The 21185-nt window shown below is 39.6% G+C and overlaps 1 protein-coding gene across 1 annotated transcript in view; it reads right to left on the bottom strand.

Moving 5' to 3' along the window:
- The window catches only part of NEMF (nuclear export mediator factor), a 42440-nt gene that overhangs the window by 3466 nt on the left and 17789 nt on the right, over positions 1–21185 (bottom strand). The window contains exons 11-28 of the mRNA XM_063440358.1: positions 18672–18734; positions 18146–18223; positions 17775–17983; positions 16180–16362; positions 15746–15809; positions 14900–14988; positions 13465–13568; positions 13059–13121; positions 12346–12458; positions 11103–11160; positions 10822–10880; positions 9285–9405; positions 8213–8489; positions 7385–7433; positions 7235–7284; positions 6842–6995; positions 332–409; positions 35–226 (exon numbers count right to left, since the gene is read on the bottom strand). Coding sequence (XP_063296428.1) covers positions 35–226; positions 332–409; positions 6842–6995; positions 7235–7284; positions 7385–7433; positions 8213–8489; positions 9285–9405; positions 10822–10880; positions 11103–11160; positions 12346–12458; positions 13059–13121; positions 13465–13568; positions 14900–14988; positions 15746–15809; positions 16180–16362; positions 17775–17983; positions 18146–18223; positions 18672–18734 — 2004 coding nt within the window. The remainder of the gene's footprint in view (positions 1–34; positions 227–331; positions 410–6841; positions 6996–7234; positions 7285–7384; positions 7434–8212; positions 8490–9284; positions 9406–10821; positions 10881–11102; positions 11161–12345; positions 12459–13058; positions 13122–13464; positions 13569–14899; positions 14989–15745; positions 15810–16179; positions 16363–17774; positions 17984–18145; positions 18224–18671; positions 18735–21185) is intronic.

The raw sequence follows: 21185 nt of genomic DNA, 5'->3' as shown, positions 1-21185 counted from the left end.
TTGTGAGATTATTTACAGATAGAGTATCTCTCACCTTCTCGTCCTGTTCTTCTATTGTCATCTCTTGAATATCATGTGTCAGGAAAATGTCCACCGGACCTTGAGCATCCTTCCTTGGAGCGTTTCCTTTGCCTCCACCTTTTGCATTCTGCTTTTTCCCCGACTCTTCCTTGGATTTCCCCTTCTTCCCCTTCTTTACTTTGTCTTCCTTGTTTGATCCTGCAGACTTTAAAAATAAATGCATTTGAATCCACTGGCCAATAAAACCACCGAAATGAATTCTATTAGTGAACAGAAAAGGGCACTGCCTTGATCAAGTCCAGATTCTTACACCCAGTAGTTGCATGATAAGCTCTCGATCCTCCTCGTCCTGATCTTTGTACTTCTCTTTCATTTTCTTAATTTTGCTCTGAAATGATACACAAAATACATACTGAAGAATGGCAAATTCTGGTAATTCCAACAGGTCCAGTTTCAAACCATGCGAATACAAGCATTCTTAGCCAGTAAACATATACAGATTTATTTACTAAAGTGAAAACTGCTGGGGGGGGAGGAGTGATGATGTAGCATGCATGCACGCTCCTAGTGGCGTGAAGGGAGACCCCCGATAGAGGCGAGGAGTTCATGGGAGCCGGTGATCTAGTGAGTCTATGAGCAGGGAGCAGGAGGACACCACAAAGTTGTTGGAGACGCCAGGAACTTCAGTAAGATGCAAACACAATATGATCAATTATCTCCCAAATATGGTGATTTGGAACAAAAAATATGCTAATGAGAAGACCGCAGTCGGCGGAATAATATCCATATTAGAGGGATCAATGAACAAGTCACAGGTGATAAATTACAGGAATATTTGTTTATTTTTTTCGGGACATTGGCATAGCTTTTGAGCCAAATAAGAAAATAATGGACAGATTCCATCGCCTGGCTAGACCAAAGTGGATACCAATAACGGCCGTTAGAGACGTTATCATATGCTTCCATCATCATTGGTTCAAAGAACAGGTTACGCTTTAACACAGATCCAAAATGGAGACAGAAGCAAATTATACTTATCAAAATTTGAAAATATTCCAAGATTTGTCTTGGCATCCAAGAAAAGGAAGAATATATTTTGGGACAGTGACTAATATTCCGAGAAACAATCAGATAAAGTATAAATGGGGATACCCCACCAAATTAATAGTAACGCAGGGGAATGACATCGACATTTTCTGTGACCCCCCCCCCCCCAAAAGGCATCTTTGTGGCACCAAAAGAAATCCTAGTTGTATATAGTGGCTAATAAGAACATGGCTTCTAAGTGTGCTGGAAACTATAGAAAGAAGAAAGAGGGGAAAGGAAAAAGAAATAGAAATATTTTTTTTCTTTAGTTGTGGTACTAATCATTTGACTATAACCAATAGACTTATAGAAAGTATCCCTTTAAAACGATACTTAATCACCCCCTAAACAAGTAACACTTACACTGGTATAACTTCAGGTCAATAGATAATAGAGGGAATAGAATTACGAAAATCACAAATAGAGAACAGGTATAATAATATACACAATGTTGATGCATATTTATAAAACAAATAATGAAAATTGTGAGATTTGCACTAGTGTTAATAATTCTTCAATTCTCTGAGCAGCATATTCCATAGTAATGCACAGTAAGGATACAGAGGGGCACAAAGGAGATTGGATTAATAATGGGGAAGTTAGGGAGATAGAAAGTAGATGAGATATAAGATCACCTGTAATAAAGCGGAGAATAGAATTGCTTTTTTTTTTTGAGAACCACATCTTTTATGCCATAATAAGGCAAGGTTATAGGGATAGGCAAAGAAGATCGTAAGGGGATGTAGAAGAGGGGAGAACTTATGAGTAGATTGTTGGTCTAATATTATATGTGATAGGATTATATGCAATCATAACGTAATAATTATGAGCAATGTATTATAAGTGTGCATATATGCTAGAACATTCTAGGGAGAGGTGTTTTATTTGACTAGTATGACTATCTTTTTTTCAATAATACGACTCCTATGTAGAGTTGCTATGGGTTGTAGTCTCTGTTGTGTTTGGTGTACACAGGGTTTTTATACAGGGTACCCATGTATGGTTACATGGATGATGGGGTTTGGGCTAAGGTTACATGTTGATGTATGTAATGTATTGTCTATGCCAGTCATCGGGATTAAGCCAGAGTTGTATTTACTGGAAGATGGTTACAATGCTTACCATTAACACTCAAGATCTCAATAGTCCCTTGAAAAGATCAGCTCTTATAGAATTGATTAAAGAAGAGCGAATTCCGGTATGCTTTTCACAAGAGACCCATTGGGTGAAGTCGGATAGAGAATTTTATATAGGTAAGCAAAAGGCGGTATTGATTAGGGCGTTGATGGAACGGGGGGGAAAGGGGGCTGGCTATATGGATAGCAAAAGGCATTTCTTATGAGAATATGTATCAGGAATGTGATCCTCAAGCCAGATTTATCATATTAATATGTAAACTTGATAATGTACTTTATACTTTGGTTAACATATATTCACCCAATATTGGACAAGTGACTTTTGTGAAGGATATTATTAAGAAAATAGAACAGACAGCTAAGGGCAGATTGATAGTGTGCTGCTCCGGAGAGCTAGGGCTCTCTCCACTTTCTTGAAAAAGGCAACTTTATACGATGATTGGAGACTCCTCCATCCCCAAGAGTATGACTTTACTCATTTTTCTTATAGACATTGTTCCTTTGCTAGGTTAGTTAGTTAGAATTGATAGGTTAGTTGGTTAGAATTGATAAGTTAGTTGGAAATATTAAATGAGTTAAGTGTATTAGAAAAATCTTTATAAAGACTATTATTTGGTCAGATCATAATGCAGTTATATGGGAAATAGATGCTAACCAGAAGAGCGGTACAAGACAGTGGAGATTGCACAAGGCCCTACTGAACAGTGATAAGAATAGAAAACACATCGATCAGATTACATTTTTATTTTTTAGAAAACAAATGAGCAAACCCGGGCATAAGATGGTTCGCATACAAAGCTGTAATAAGGGGCCATTTGATCAAACTGGGTATTTATGAAAATAAGATGAGAGGTAGTACCCTGGCTGATTTACATCTTACTTTATATAATTTGGAACAAAATAAGATTAGACCTACGAAGGAAGGTGCGGAAAACATTAGGCATGTCAGAGATCGGATAAATTAAATATGACCAGAATTTCTAATAATTTAGAAAAATGTAAACAAAATTGGTACATTAAAAATAATCGAGTAGATAAAATACTTACCAACAAATTAAAAAAAAGCAATCGGGGGAGAATAGGATAGATAAAATAATCCATAACGATAAGCTATTATAAAATGCTATACAATTGCTCTAAGACGCCTAATTCGATCAATTCTTGTCACCTAAAATTAGCCTAGAACAGAAAACATCACTTGATAAAACCATCCATCTAAACAAGGTTATTAAGGCCATTGATACATAAAAAAATTAAAAAGCCCCTGGGTCCTGATGGTTTCAGTGCCCACTTTTTTAAAATTGTTAAAGCAAAAATAGCTCCCAAATTGTTACAAGCGTTTAATGATATCAATCTAAATGCCCGGAATAATTCCTGGAAGCTAATATTCTTCCTATACTCAAGCAGGATAAGGATCCAACGTCTCTAAAAAAATTACAGACCGATGATATCTCTTATTAATACCTATGCTAAAATTTTTGCGTCCATTATGGCAGACAGACTTAAGCCGGTTATTGCTCAGGTTAGCTCTAAGGATCAAATAGGTTTTGTCCCCGGTCGAAGCTCTATAAATAATATCCGAAGGATAATTGATATTCTCTCCAAGAAAGAACAAAGAACCAGTTATTACTGCGTTAGATGCAGATAAAGCTTTTGAACGTGTGGATTGGGGCATTATGATGTGGTGTTTACAAAGCTCTATTGCTATTTGTTTGACAGGGCAAAATACCCTGTATTAGTATTACAAGTCAAATATGGAGGTCTAGGTATGCCAATATTTAAAAACTATTAGTTAGCTAATATGATTGGCCACATATATCTAATGCAGACCCTGCAGATATGCGAAATGAGCTGGTTTTCAAACTGAATTATATCTGACTCAACAGCGGGATCTTAACAGCTTCATTTGGGAGACCCAGAGTTCTAGATGGCGAGATCTTGGGGAACAAGTTTTGTTTTAGGACATTTATTTAAGGTCGGGGCTCAATCCCTTAAGGACCAAACTTCTGGAATAAAAGGGAATCATGACATGTCACACGTCATGTGTCCTTAAGGGGTTAAAGGAAAAGTTAGGAGTACAGGATAAAATAATTGAGACTATTAGCATCGGCGTATTAGCTAAAAATATTCCAGATCTAGTATCCTCAGGATAGCTGAACTTTACACTAATGGAACACTGAAATCCTTTTCGGAGTTAAACTTAGAATATAATCTTCCCACTAAAGAAATGTTCTCTTTCTTAAGAATTGAAGGCTTTTTACAACAGACAGCTGCAAGTGCTGATGAATATAAATTAGGCCTTTAAAAAAAAAAAAAAAAGATATTCTGTAAGAAATTAGTCTCTAAGGTTATATCAACGGCTTATTTACTGATTTCCTTTATAGATCGAGGAGACGGTTATAAGAATATAGAGAAATGGAATAAATGACTTGATATAGACATAAATAGTGAAGAATGGCTTTTGGCCATAAAATAATTCTAACAGTGATATCCATTGCACTAATATTCTTGAAAACCAATATAAAGTGATTCATTTCTGGCACTTGGATCTCTTGTTAGTGAATAAGTGTACTCCTAATTCTAAGTGTTGGAGATGTGATACTGAGAGAGCAGATTACCTCCACATGTGGTGGGGCTGTAAAATTGCGGCTAATTTATGGGAAATAACATTTGATAAACTTCAGACATTGGGGAGATTTAAGCTGAAAAAGGGATCCTGCATTTTAATTGGCCAGCGCATCAAAGTAAGTCCCCAAGGAAGTCGACTAGACGAAACGCGTCGGATTACATCACTTGGGGACTTACTTTGATGCTGTTGATACCACCTGAGTGTGGTTTTTATGCTGTTTTACTTGGATCCTTTTGTAAGTGCATTTGTATATTAAATTAATTCTATATAATTTCTGTCTGCACTATCATTTGGTCTCTTTTATTCCAAGTCTATAGAAGAATCTGTTTACTTCATATATTGAAGATCCTGCCTGACTGAGGATGATGGGCCTGTTTTACATCACAATCTTGTGAGTTACTATAATCTTCTTGCGTGTTAATACATTTTGGTTCTGTAATACACTATATGCGATTTATTTATTTCTATATAGATATCGCTCACTTCATCATTACAAGGTTGTATATATTTTTATATCTGCACCTTAGAAGTGCTTATCTTTCATTAAGGCTGAAGTAGCTGAGTTATGAGCAAAACGAACTTGGAACACTTTGGCATTTAATTAAAATTTCAGGACAGTTCTTACTTTAATAACCCTCATGATAAAATCTAGCGAACCTTTTCCATGTATGCAGCATTCTGAATTTTGTTAAAGCCTTAGAGGCACACTGTATGCACTAAAGATGTGTCCAAAGCAGAGATTACTACACTGCCCTCTGAATGTGCTCTGTGATAGGCTGAAAGAAGACAGCTGACCCTCAGCCACCCACAACTGCTTAGGCTAACACTTCCTCATTGACACGAGCATCACAGAGGGGATGGGCTGCTGGGAACTCTCATATAGCATTAAAGGTGCTATATCAGAGTTTCCTGGCACCACTATAGTGCCAGGAAAACAAACTCGTTTTCCTGGCATTATTAGGTCCCTACACCCTCATGGCCCCCCCTCCCGCTGGGCTGAAGGGTTTTTTAAACCTCTTCAGCCACTTACCTTAATCCAGCGTCGGGCTCCCTCGGTGCTGGTGACCTCTCCTCCTCTCGCCGACGTCTGCGCCGAATGCGCATGCACGGCAAGAGCCGCGAGCGCATTCAAACTGCCCACAGGAAAGCATTACTCAATGCTTTACTATGGACGTCCAGCGTCTTTTCACTGTGAATTAACCCTCAGTGTAAACATAGCAGTTTCTCTGAAACTTCTATGTTTACAGCTGCAGGGTGAAAACTAGAGGGACCTGGCACCCAGACTATTGAGCTAAAGTGGTCTGGGTGCCTATAGTGGTCCTTTTAAAACGGTTTAAAGGGACTCAATAGGCACCCTGTCCCCTTCAGCTCAATAAAGTGGTCTGAATGACATAACTCGGTTAGTGAAAACATTGTGGTTCTGCAGTAGTGGCAATGTTTTCATTGCAGGGTTTAAATGCCTATGAGATGGTCTCATCGCGATCATTTGATTGGTGCAGCACGGCTTTTGCCGCACATGCACACTATCCTTCCAATGCTTTCCTGTAGGAGAGTATTAGATTCACTGAGATCCTCAAGCATCAACTGAGATAAGATCAACAAAAGAGACAAGGCCATCTGCAGAGAAAGCAGTGCGGCAAAAGTTGAGTAAATGGACTTATGCAGTGACAAGAACACATTAGTATTCCTGCTATAGTGTTCCTTTAAGATTGAATAAAAAATTACATGGCACCGTGAATCTCAAGGCACTCTATCCTCTCCAATGAAATGAAGCAGTTACAGTGTCCCTTTAAAGGAAAAAGAGGTAGCAACGGGCCTGGTCAAGAGAAAGGAGCAATGGGCCAGGTCAATGGGAAGACGCAACGGCCTGATCAGTAGGATCCCTAAGGCTGACTGAGTGTGAGTTAAGATTTAAATGTTGATGCAGTTGCCTATTCCTTCAGGAAGAAAGAAAAAGTGAGACTGGTACCTTCTGGCCTCTTTTCATTAGTGGTGGTGCAGCGGCACTTTGTGGTGCATTATCAGAAACAACATTTTCTGGTTTCTCATCTTTGCTCTTCTCTTCGATCGACTCATCATCTGCATCATTCGCATCATTTGGCCTTTTCTTTTTCTTCATTTCCCTGTGAAACAGAGCCAGGAAACACGCTTGACATCGTGGAGCTTCACCATCATTTATCCTCCTATGTCATTAGTTTGATAACCCATTCTTCACTTGTAATAAGTAGGGTCAAAGAAACTTCCCCTATATCCATTACTTATCAAAGATCACTATATATATATATATATATAGAATGACATAGCTGATCTGTTTTCATAGATACAATTTAAATCGAATTTCAAATACGTCTCAACATCTTACCGACGCTCCTTTGCCGACATGTGTTTACGCCCAAGTGACTTGCCGTCGTTCTGTTGTGACCAGAAAATAAACAGGTTACAACTTGTGTATTTTTCATGGGGCCATAAAATGGTATAAATGATAGGTTCCAAATAGGAACAAGGGTCTTACCACTGCGTCTGATCCTGTAGACTCTGTAACAACCACTCTGCTTGTCGTTCTGTTAAAAAAAAAATTAAAATATTTACAAACAAGGTAATACTATTAGCTAAATTGCTAAATTTGCAGAAGAATTAAATTGTCATTTCAAATGAATTTGACATATATAAGTTCTTACATTAAAAAAAAAATGAATTTCTAATACTTCTCTTTTGAACATGTAATCACTCCTTTAAAGAGTTAGGTATGATGTATAAACAATTCAGGGATGGGGGACATATTCCAATTGCTTTTCATTTAACACCACAGCAAGCGTGATTGTAAAAAGACACTCAGCTATAGAATGCAACAACTAGGATCCTGTAGTACTACAAAAGCAGGGAGACAATTGGTGTGGCACTGGAGTCTAAAGTGTGTGTCTTCCAGGTCCAGCACTAGGTGTCACTGTTGTACAGCAGATCCGGGTCAGCCCATGGAAAAAGGTTCGAGCAGAGGTGGCCAGGTGAGACCGACATCTGGCACTCCAGCTGCCATGGACAACTACTTCCATAATGTTCAGGCAATTAGGAAAACAACCTGACTGTGCCTTTTGTCATTGAGATACCCAGTTGCTTGGATGATGGGAGTACACATCTGGAAAGCCGCTGATTGGATTTTGGGTCAATAAGAGCTTTGAAAACCTAACATGTCAAACACTGATGAATCTGAAATATATTTTGCAGCAAAATACTTCTATTTAATGAGAACGTCCTTGTACAAACGGATCATTAAGTGATTGCAGATACATCAGGTTCATTGGCTCATCAACATCTGTAGAACAATTTCAAGAAAACAGTTTACCTCTTAGACTGGAGATGGGACAGGTCTATGGAAGTGTCTGGGTAGCTGATCTCATCATCCTCCTCCTTCACCTCGCTGTTATTCTCTGTAGATTGAGGGCTGTCACGGTCACTTTGTTCATCTGACAGCGGTGTTTCCTCAGCCTCTACAATGTTTTGGGTCCCATTGAAGTCTTCGGTCTGACATTCAGACTTTATTTCCAATTCACAGCTCTGAGTGGCCTCTTCTGTGTCCTCTTTCTTTTCATCTTCACTACTGCTGCTGTCACTCTCTTCCTCTAGAGGATTTAAACATGGAGACAATTTCAGGATATTTGTACGCCTTTTTACACTGATAAACCCAAATATTTTCATATCAGTAGTCCTACGAGACAACATATTTATCAATCAAAGCCTGGAGAAGTGGTTCTCAACCTATCCAGTCAGTGATCAAGATTATGTACGTGGTCTAAGACAGGTGACTAACTCTTTCACTCTGTTTGTTCAGTCAACTTCCTCAAATGTCCTATAATTTATACCAAACAAACAACAAAACACATGTCTAGAAGAAGCATTGCATTTAAGTGATTTAGCAAATTCAGCAAAAGAATAGTGTGTGGAATACGCCTATTGCACTTGTATTGTGATGGGATTCCAGCATGGTCCAAAATTTAGTAGGCTGAAATCTCCACGTGGCATATGCCAAGTAGTATCTAATTACAAACAGTTAGGTGAGTCATCAGTGTACTGAGCATGTGCGGAAGTTGAGAACACATTCCTTTGTCTTAATGAGCCATGTGGTCTGCCCATATGAGGTGATCCTGAATATCCTGTTCACTGATTGGTTAAAAGGTATGTGTGGGTGGAGCATTGTTGTTAATAAAAAGCTTCTGCCATGTGTTCTCTGGGCTCAGACATTTTAGAACAATAGTTCAGCTGAGACCCGATCGGTGAGAATAAAGACCTGTTACTTCCTGAATAGACTTGCGTCCATCTCTCTGTGTGTGGCTTCTGCGGCTTATTCCGGTAACAGTATGATTATTTATGTCAAAAAGTACAGATTTGCAGATACACAGGCCCTCTGGCTTCATTACCCAGAGGTTCATTTTCTTCAGCCATGAGCTCTGTGTGACTACTTGTTACACTTTCCAGATCCTCGTCCTGAACTTTAACTCTTCGCTCGCCTTTATGTCGCCAAACGCAAGGCTCGTCTACCTGCAGTACAAAAAGAGATCGCTGATCAAACCACAGCTACACAAACATTATTTTAGCAGTTTCGCTCCCTGTCTCCATAAAAAGTGTTAGCGTTGTTATAGTTATGGTGCAAAGAATCTATGGGCGGACATAAAACTGTTCAATGCGCTCTGACCCAATTACTGGCAGCCAGGTGATTGATATTGGAAATGTGAAAATATAAATTCCACATTATTAATCCAATTAAGGCAATTAGGTAAGAGGTAAGCTAAAAGAACCAGGGAGATCCCTGAGAGACATTTGATTGGACGAGCGCAACACTTTCCGTGCTTCAAAAGCATTTATTAAAAACATAAAAGATATTAAAAGTGGACTCTCTTGCCCTTCCTGTGGGCTTTGTCAATAACTTCGTCTAAGCCAGTGGTTCCCACCCCAGTCCTCACGGACCACCAGCAGTCCAGGTTTTGTCAGCATTTACATTGGAATAAAACTGGGAAATACATAAATCCTGGACTGTTGGTGGGCCATGAGGTCTGGGTTTGGGACCACTGGTCTAAGTCATTGACAAAGCTCACAGAAAGGGCGGAAAACGTTTGGCCCTTACTATGAAACAATTAGAAGAACCAGAGAGACACAGTGTGACGAAAGGATCCCTTTTTGAACTTCCAATATTACAGGCGAGACTAAGGAATGGAGTGCCATTCTGTGAGAGCAGAAGACAATCTCCTTCAGTGGTCAGCCACCGCTTACTTCAATGTGAGAGTCCACTTTTAATGTTGTTTATATTTTTCATAAATGCTTTAAAATTTTAGCAATACTACGCTATCAGCGGTCCTTTGTCTTTCCGACCTTAGTATTATTTTTTATCTTCTAGCACATATATACAGGACCAACTGGAATTAATTAACACTTTGCAAAATTATTTTACAACTTATGTTGGCAAAACTGATGTTCTGAGAAGTAGAACAGTCCCAGTAATTTCTACTTATTATATGTACTGAAAAAAAAAAAAAAACTATAAAAATCTATGCCAGGTGTTTGTGGGTATCACACTGGTAAGATGAAAGCATCTCTCTACCTTAATATATAGAAGGACAGACAGAAAATATATATATTTATACAAGTTACAATGTCTATTAAGATAACAAATTGACGTTTGGCAGCTAAAACAAATATTCAGTAATGACAAGGTGAGTTACAGACAGGGATCACTACCTTACTACATCCAAATCACCCCACGGAAAGGGTTATTTTAAGTTTTCCCATTAAACAGGGAGACTTTAAAGCAGTATTAATATGTGATGCCATCTGCTGGTCAGATATGGTACTAGCAAATTACACTCAGGGGGGAAAAGACCATAACGTCAGATGTGCAGTATAGATTATGGTAATCTTAATACATTAATATACAGATAGCTCGCAAGCGAACATGCAAACCTTAAATAGAAATCCGAAGCCCATCATCAGGTACGAGGGTGGAAGGAAGTTCTTTTTCCCTGGAAAATGAAAATTGAACATACAAAGTGCTTTCTGATAGCCGGACCACACAAAACCAAAACAAAGGAAAGGTTGCAGGGGCCGGAGGATGAAGAAAGGGCCCTAAGTAGAAAAGACAGGCCCATAGGAGAAAGGAATAATCTTTAGTGGGATAATTTGCGAGAGAGTTTAAGATGGTTTGATCAGCATCTTACATACAATATGGCATGGAGCCCCCTTACCTCGAATCATAAAGCTACCAGTTGTCAGATACTCTCCTGTGGGTGCAGTCTTTGAAACCTGAATAATGAGAGTATTTAAATAACATTTCAATGAAAATCCAACACAGTGGGAGCCTGAATAATTACAGTACGACATGTAAAGAAGAGTGGCCCTGTCCGAAGTGGCAAAAGATATGGTAGAGAGAACCTTGGCAAAATGTCATGGCCTAACGGGGATTTAGAGCACATTTTGGGGTTTACTCAAACATCTTCACGTCCATTGAATGGAATATTTATTTAAATACATTAAATAAAAAACAGAAAAGAATACCGGTCATTCAATACCAACTGCCATCTAGAATAAAACTAGGAATATTTACAATCAAAATAATTGGGCCTAAATCATTAAACATCAAAATCCCTACAAAGCCATACTGTCGGAGATGCGTTTTCATGCAATCAGTGCCTGTCAACACAGATTTCTCATTCTACACGCATTCGTGCTTCCAGTTTTAGCAGAGAATAGGAAATATCTGGAGCAGTGAGGCCTGTTTGGTTCACTTGGTAACACTGCTTGTTAATTCACCGTAAAAAGATCATTTAGTTTAGGTGGAGGGAACAGGAATACCTGGAATTTCAGGGAAAACTCAGATAATCCTTTTCTCACATTTGTGCCATTTCACTTCATCTTGCCATTTAGCAAATTAGCTCCAAAATATCAAAGCAATCAGCGTCTCGGTTTTGAGGGGGTCACTTTGCAGCCATTACGAGACTGAAGTCGTGAGCTGGCTTACGCAGTTTTTCATGGCTTGTTTTTTCTCCCAGCGGTATTTTTCCAGTGTACATTTATTTTTTGTTCTGCATTTTTAAGCATTAAAACCAACAAAGGATTTGAAGCCAATATTGGCTTATAATTAGAAAGGTCTTTTCTTCCTGCACAGTGGAATTCTGGGAGTTAAATAGCTGAGCTGATTAAACTGAATATTCTGATTGGCTGCTGGGCCTCAGATGTTCTCACAGCATGTGTCACAACCACCTCCCTACAGAAACCATAAAAGATCTTAAAGCGGTAATTACAGCTAAGCATACTATAGCTTGGATATATGGAAATCATATTGATCTTTTGGTGGTATTGTTTTAAACTGATTTACATAACGATTGTGTCAAGTGAGAGATATGCTAGAACATAAACATTACATTTTATAGTTATCATTTACACATCATTATACCTCAGACTTATTGAAGTCAGCAACCGCAAAATTACCTGATTGTGATTGACCCACCAGGCGCTGGTGATAACACGTGCATCCCAGGCGGCGCTGTAGCAGACTGCCATAGTTCCAGCCTCAGTCAGCGTGCGTGGAGGCACTGTTTCCCCTGTTGCAAGGTCAGACAGATATAGGGTTAGTAATGATAGGATATAAAAAAATAAAAGTATCAAACTCGAAAAAAAAATACAAATATGGCAATGCAATTGCTGAAGCTTCTGGGTCCATTGAAGGAGACGCCCAGTGAACCCCAAGGTAAATTGTAAAAAATGTGAGGGCGACAAGCCACTCCTGGCACCATAACCATTATAGAGGGTTATAGTGGTTATAGTGCTAGTATTGTTCTTTTAAACATGATAGGGAATCAATAAGCGTGGAACGACTATCTTATGTTAGCCATTAGTGCTGAGCAGTACTCTTGATGTTTGTATAATGACCAAGTAATATTAGATCATTTGATGTTACAACATACACAAATAATGTTCACTCATAATATTATTCCCAGATAATAAACCTCATACACATTGCAAAATAAAGTTGAGCCTGTCTTCATGAACACAAGTGTGAAGTTACAATCCCTCCTTGGCCTCCCCATTCATCTGCTGAATATCACTGAACATTCATGGGATGTTTTGGAACAGAGAATTTAAGGTTCACCATATTTCGTTCCTCAGTAATTGAGGTATACCTGACGCAATCTGTATATTACCTGAGGGGTTCTTGATGACACAGCTGGTGGCTCCGTGGAGATCGGCATGGACATAAATGTCACCTAGAACCACAAAATCAAAACGAAGTGAAAAAGATATGGAGACAGTGTTCAGCACCACTAGAAGGTAAGGGATAGTGAAGGAAGATCTATACATAAATTACATGTAAATAACAATCTGTCTGTAATATGCCAATAAATCACCACCGGGTGGAAGAAAACTCTGGAAAGTGTTAATAGAATGCCGAAAAACATTTTTCCTACAAGAACATAAAGCAATAGTGGATCAATCATTTCAAAACCATCTGTTCCAACTTGAAGACCAGATATGCATCTTGGGAAATGTAGTCCACAATCATGTACAGTATTAAGTTCACCACCACTGTTCTATTTTATTGATACTAACCAGGCCTTAGATAGCGCTTTACAATCATCTCGTTTTGTTGCTGATCCCTTCCTGCGATCACCAAATAGTTCTCCGAACTTATAAACCACAAGAACTTCTCAAACCTAATGGGAGACAGAGAAGTGTCAGGAGAGGAGTTTGTAATGTTGGCTACATAAACACCATAGCACACAGGGAGAATCATGAAAACTCTCAGCAGTATCAGGTACATCCTCTCCCAAGCAATTTGATTCACCCATAAAGGTTACAGGTCAGACAGAGCACTTACAGGAGAAAATAGGGTTTTATTTATTAACAAAACCATGAATTAAAAACTTAATGGCAAATGTCAGGCTAAAATAGGCAAACTGAGTTATTGCAAAGGTGAAGAATAGGTGCTATTCGGGTTTTCAATTATCTATGATTCTATTTAGTGCATAAAAACGATTGCACTACGCATACACAGCGGTTTGTTTCAAAAAGTTATTGCTTAGATAAAAAACAATTCCAGTTTATCTAAAGACCATTCCATCTGACAATCCTAAAAAGCTCAGAAAGAATAGTAATTAGAAGCTTTCTGGTTTTCACAGCTGTGGAACTCTAAAGGTTATTTCTAAAATTAAAAATGAATTTTAATTTTAAGACCAAAAAGGTTGAACTGAAAATAGAATTGACTTAGAGAGTTTTTCTAATTTGGCTATTTTTGCCTGCATTTCAAAATGAAATATGTCTATCTACGGCTGACCCAGTGTTTTTAAGTTCCTTATAACATTGGGTTCCTTTGTAGCCCAATGTAGGATGGATAATGCCAATGGTCTCTTTTGCATCATTAGCTGAACTGCAGCTGAGTTTTAGATGCCAAGAGAATCCAGTTTTTTTACAAACTAACTGAAAAAGAACTAGACACAAACCAGAGTCCAGGGGTGTGGACAACCAAATACTTTATGCCCAATGAGAAGAAGTGGTTTTGATGCTTACAGAGTATCCCTTTTATAACCACAAATATCTCTACCTTTCCTTACCATCTGTATCTTCCCATTGACCAACGAAAAACAAAATAAAGAAGAGACTATGTACCAGCTACATCTCCTGCAACTCTCTAAAAAAAGTTTAATGTCAACCATGTGTTCCCCATTAACTCTTAAGATCAGTAACACCAAGTATGTCACCGCATATTAACTCTTGTTCCTTATGGGGTTAAACACATGGCGTAATGACAGGTCAATATTATACAAATCAAGCCTGCAATGAATGCTCACATTTATAAAAGATTAATGAGCTGCAATTTGTTGCGTTTTTTGGGAATTTAAAGAAAAAATCTTTTAGAAGGTAGTGAGTTGCTGTCTCTTGTCGCACCCCTCTATTTCACTATGTCACACGATGAATGTAAACCCATAATTTCCAATTTCTCTTCCATGGGGTAATAATGGATTTTTAAAGAAACAGTCTTGCTCACCAGTAAACCTTCCTTGCTTTCTGAATGGTGCTCACTGTCTGGACCTCTTTCAGCGTCTGCTTGGTTTTCTTCTCCGCAGATTTGAATGCCTATTTTACAAAGTCATACACAAAAAAACACACCAAAAAAAACAAGATTTTAGGCATATCATAGGATTTCCTGCCCAGTCAGCCTGCAGCCAGAGAGAAGATCATAGAAAAGGCACAAACTACAAAGAGCAGCAAATCAGCTACTCGATACCTATCATTCCCCCTAAAAAACAATACGTTCTGCCAGTGACCTTAAAGAGATATGAAAAGCTGGAACTTCTAGAGTCAAAAAAGAACATGTTCCTGATCAAAATGTTAACAGTAGCATACTGTGTAAGAGATGACACCATGGACTTTACTCTAGGGTAGCCAAGGTACATCCTCAGAAGTTGCACATCTAAAGATGACATGGTGCGTTGCAAAGTAACATGGGTCTTGCAATGGTTGAAAGTATGAAAAGTGGCAAAATATGTATTTGGAAAAACAGAAATGTGTTAGAGCAGCTTTGCATATCCTGAGCCTGTCTGCCTAGCGTTCTATCAGGGAACAGGGGAAGATCTGCAACTTCAAGAGCACCGCTTGACCTCACCCTGCTCCTTTGACAGAAGATTATAGCTATTAAGAAAAATCATTGAAGAAGAAAGACGAGCCACTGGAACTACAGATCTCATGATTCACTCTCTAGGGAACCTGAGACTGTAGAATGTGGGGGTAGAGCAGAAAGAAAGAGGTGGGAATACCAAGTTATTGTTTTGTCCTTTTTTTGTGTTTTTTCATTTGCTCTAAGCCCTGTAAAAAGTCAAAGGCTCTTATTTACCTTTTCTGCCGCTTCTACCGTCTTTTGCGTCTTCTTGGCCGCATGTCTCTTGTGATCATAATACCTGCAGTTAAAAATTCTCACATTCAGTGTATGACCTATAGAAGATAAACGTCTGAAGAGCAGTACCACCCCTGTTCATAGTGTTTCACACAGTAAGGACCCATTCAGAAAGTACCGCTCCTATTCATAGTATTTTATAGAGACAGTAACACTTTTAGAGAGTGCAAATGATCAACTCCTCAAGGACACAACTTCTGGAATAAAAGGGAAATATTCCGTCGTGTGTCCTTAAGGGGTTAAATATTTGCAGTTTGGGATTGTTTACACCGATGAATGTTTACACCCAGGACATACTTGAAAACGAGAGAAATCTCAATGTAGCCATCCTGGTAAAATATTTTATAAATAAACAAATAAATGAGGTCACTCACTTTTTGGCATTTGCGTATGCAGAAAGGCCAAGGTCCACCTCCACCAGCATTGGCTTGTTCTTCTGGACTTTCTTTGGTTGCACTTTGTTCTTTGCTTTTTTCTTCTTTCCTTTGGGCGCTTCAACTTCCTTGATTTCCTCTTCATCGTCATCATGGTCTTCTTCGGATAAAGTATACGGGTTTCTGCAAACATATAACATTCCAATACCTCATCACATTGGTATTTTCCGCAAAGTGGAGAGGTTCAGTGAGGTCTGCTGATTTGTATCACACAGCAATTATTTGAAAGTGTTAGCCTACACAGTGCAAATTAATGGTTCTGACGCAAAGAATCCCCTGATAACATTCCCTGGGAAAGAATTATACCATTATGACACTTACCTGGGTCCATCCCTCTCTGATACATATCAAGCAAACGTTCCCCTTCCACAAAAGATATACCAATTTCATCCTTATTTCAATGGAACTGGTTGAGAATGTCAGCCGACGCTCTCAGCAAATTAATTCCATTCAAAGATCGGTGGCACTAATTTCACACATGTGGAAGTAAAAGGTTCAGACGAGATCATCCTGAAATCACCCTCTTAAGTGTTTAACTATTCTAAATGGTCTCATTCTTACCCAGGATATGGGGCTAGGGGACCACTACAGTAATCTGAAGTGGTTGTGGTGCCTAGAAAGATCCATTAAAATGTAAAACTTAATTTAACGAAAAACAATTTAAAAGAAAACTATTTTTCACTTTTTTTTGGCCTAGATAAGTTTAGGAGAACATTAGGTTTAGAGCAGAACTATCACATCTGAGCTTTTTTTTTTTAAAAAAAATATATAAAATAAACTGTATTATAATTCTACAGCAATCAAAATGTATCATAAAAAAAAGTATGAATTATTGTGTCTTATGTGCACAATATTTTTTTTGTCAAAACATGGCGAAAGGCAGAGTTTAAATCTGGTTCAGAATACTGCATCTTGCTATGAAACCACCACCTGTTACTCAGAAGGTCAGATTGCTACAGACATCTTCTCACACAATATGAAACAGATACCTATGACATCTCATTTTGCCTGGAGAAGATCAATAGCGATCCCCGTGTCTTCCGAGACCTTTCGTAAGACCCGTTTCATTCTCTCACACATGCATAAATACAGCAAAAGGCACTGCTCCTGGCAAATGTATCTGCTGGAGCTGTAGATTAGAAGTTGACAGCACAAGAAGGAAAATACCAACATCTAAGCAAACATACCACCTGGGGGTTCTGAAATAAAATGTAAAGATCCCTTTAAATGACAGTGCTTCTTAAAGCCCATCACCACTTTCTTTAACCATAATGGTTGATACGAACAACTTTTATCTAGCTACAGGCCCTCAACCATAAATCTTATTCACTGCACAGAGTACAATAACAGTTTAATAGCGGCTCATCGCCAACTTTTGTTCGTGAATAGTACCTAGCCCCTACAATTAAAAGTTACATGAATCTGGAGGGAAAAGAAAATACATTCAGTTTCTATTTTCACTTAAATAAATAAAAGAACAGTTGCCATCTCAAAGATCCTTTAGCTTTTTGCACATTAGTGCAACTGCGACTCACTTGAGCAGCATGACGATATGGTTTTTCTGAAGCTTAAGTTCTTTGATGGCAAGAGCAACAGGATCTCCTTGGATTTGTGCCTCTTTCACAATGGTCCCAATCTCTGTCCAGTCAATCTGATTGGCCAGGGCACTGCGCACCACCTGGAGTGCGCGATCTACAATGTCCAAATTCATCTCGATCAGCTCTCCCTTGGTTTTGTCAATTTCCTAAAAAAAAAAAAAAATAAGTCCAGATTGTTATTAAACATTTTGGTGCCAAAAAGCAAAAAAACAAAAACAAAAAAAGAACAAAGAAGTAGCCAATACTACACAGATTTCACCAAGACGCCAGACGTGGCAGGGACAAAATCATCTTATAAAAGAAAATACCTGATCTTGGTTAAGGGAGTCCAATCTTTGCTCATGATCTCTTCGCACATTATCCAGCTTCTTCAAAGCTTGTTTCTCCTGTTGGTGACCCAAAAATTGAAAATCAAAAAATTTGATAAATTATCCATAGCAAAAACTAAGCAAACTGTGTTTGGGGATTTGAAAGGGAAAAAAATATGCGCAATATCTTTAAATATATTTCAGGCTCCAGTTTCCATATCCTACATGATTTGTAAATCATCTGACTGTTTTCTGGAGTGATCAGGGAAGCAATGTTCTAGCGCACATCTTACCAGGGAGTTGCTGTAAGACAGCTGGAAGTGATGCATGCACAAGGAAAGTGCTTCCACATTTACTGAAAGGTAACTCATTCGTGGAAAATACCCACCACTCTCTGTAAAACCATTTACATGTCTAATTACAGTATTACAAAATGACAAAAATAATGCAAGGTGACCAGGGAAAAAACAACACAAGAAGAGGATAGACAAATGATGGCTAGATACTAAGGTGAAATTAATCATACCTGCTGAAGAGCTTTTAAATCAATCTTCTGACCTTCCAACTTGGAATAAAATTCATCAACAGCCTTGAAGCAGGAAGAAGAAAGGATCAGTCACTAACAATGTCTGTACTTGCAGGAGTCTGGAGTAGGGATCGACCGATATTGATTTTTTTAGTGCCGATACCGATAATCTGAACTTTTTTTTGCCGACAGCCGATAACTTAACGATATTCTGTACATTTACCATTTTGAAAAAATAAATTATTTCTAAAGGTAAATGCACAAAATATACATGCCACGTGTAGTGGATGCAGTGTTTTAGACAGGGGAGCTGTGTGTGTTTGTGTAGTGTGTGTGTAGTGGATGCAGTGTGTATATAATGAATGCAGAGTGTGTGTGTGTTTGTGTAGGGTGTGCATAAAGTGAATGCAGGGGCGGGGCCGGGCCGCCAGGCTGCATGGCAGCAGAACCTCAGGTCTCCTGGCCTGAACCCTGGAAAACTGTTAAAAAACAGCACACAGAATACAGAAAAGCTGGATTTCCCTGCATATTACGGTAGAGGAACGAATAAGCTACCTGACGATACCACACTGAACCCGGTAATGGAATGGGAACATTGAGACTCCTAACACGGGCCTACGCAACATCCTGAGCCTGGGAATGTACAGCACCTGTAGGCGCACAGATAATGGCACGTCAGGCCAGGGAAGACTGAATCCCGGCACATCCACACTGAAGACAGCAAAGATGTGAGGGGTGGCCCGGCCCCGCAGCCCCCCCCGGCCGGTGGGGGTAATCCCGGCCACATGGGGACGACACACTCCAGGGCGGAGGATAGCGCGTGGGGCCTATACCGCTCCCCTACACAGGCAAAGGCCACCCGATTTTGGCCCGCCTGCAGACTTACCCTAATGGAGAGAGAACGCAGAGGACTACACAAGGGAGACTGACCGGGGCACCTCGTGCTGACCCTGGCGATGCCGGGCGCCTGACAGACCCCCTGTGCTAAGCTCCCGACCGTTAGTGGAGTGGACGTCTGAACCTCTGGGTCTGTGGGGTCCCCAGAGAGCTTTGGTCCCTGATGCCGTGAGCCCGGTGGGGCGGGACCGACGCTGCCCTCCCGACGGACCGGTGGTCGGGGGGGATAGCCACCAGCTCCAAATATGTGGCCGGCACCGGGTGAGACAGCAGAGTGCACGCTCCAAGTGGACCCACGTGAAGCTGGGGAGGTGCAGGGAGCGGACGACCCGCGGATTTTGGTGGTTGGGTCCAAAGGACGGTTTGTGCACCTGAGTGCCCACAGTGCAGCGGGGGACCCGGCTGGCGGACGGGGGCCGGCTAGGAGGGTACGAAAGGAGGTCGGGCGACCCAGGGACAGTGCGATGGTGACACAGTGAGAGACTCCTCACAGACGGCCATACAGGCCGACATGATAATTCAGCACTGCATAGCTACCTCCATATACGAACACTGCATCAGTTCCCATACCCTTAGGGAACTAACGAAACATGTAAGATCCTAGTTTAGCAAAGTATCAGCTTTGGCTAGATTCCTACCGTTTATGTTCACACCTTATACTACTGCTTCATAAACTACTGCTCCTTAATTAATGCATACTCCGCTATAACGCGCTGTAAGGGGCGGCAAATTAAGTGATAGGCTAAAGTTTACTATTACTAGCTTACACATGAACAGCTAGCGTAACGTACAAGTTAATATGTTTGATTGGATTGTAACTACGCATAATAGATTGATAAGACCCAGACCAGGCAGCTAGGACTTAATGCTATGTTTATGCTCCTTACTAATTGCTTACTCCTGCAAGCATGCATTTTTTAGATGTTGCCTGAATAATTAACCAGATAAAAGCTACTACTGGCCTACGTATAGTTACAACGGTTGACATACAGCGCCAATATACAGCTCTTTCACGCTTGGTCTGAGACCTAGATAACTTTGCAAAGTTACTAGAAGCTTAACCTACAACATGGCATGATGGCTGAGAATTATTGGCCTCTGCGCAGGCAACCATAGGATACATTCAATAACATATGCCATAGGAGCCTCATACGACCAGGCATGACTAGGAGGAATTCACGGTTAGCATACTGCGTACAAATACTGATTGACAGCGTATGGCATTTCTTCTCTCACAAAGTTTAGAAACATTACATTTACTTTAATGCCTGTTATTTTGGATATTTATGCCTCTGCGCAGGCGAACAAATGTTATTTCTATGAATCCGTAATTGCCTGCACACAATTAATTGCGACTCTAATAAAAATATTTAAAACATAAAGTGAATGCAGTGTGTGCGTAAAGTGAATGCAGTGTGTGGTGTGCGTAAAGTGAATGCAGTGTGTTTGTGTAGTGTGTGTATGTTTGTGTAGTGTGTATAGTAAATGCAGTGTACATTATATAAACACACTACACAAACACACTGCATTATATACACACAAACTGCATCCAGTATACAGACACTACACAAACACACACCCTGCATTATATATACACACTACACAAACACACTGCAT

Source organism: Pelobates fuscus, chromosome 13, assembly GCF_036172605.1.
Source record: "Pelobates fuscus isolate aPelFus1 chromosome 13, aPelFus1.pri, whole genome shotgun sequence".
NCBI lineage: Eukaryota > Metazoa > Chordata > Amphibia > Anura > Pelobatidae > Pelobates > Pelobates fuscus.
Note: the sequence above shows the minus strand (reverse complement) of the source record. Positions and strands in the feature narration are given on the sequence as shown.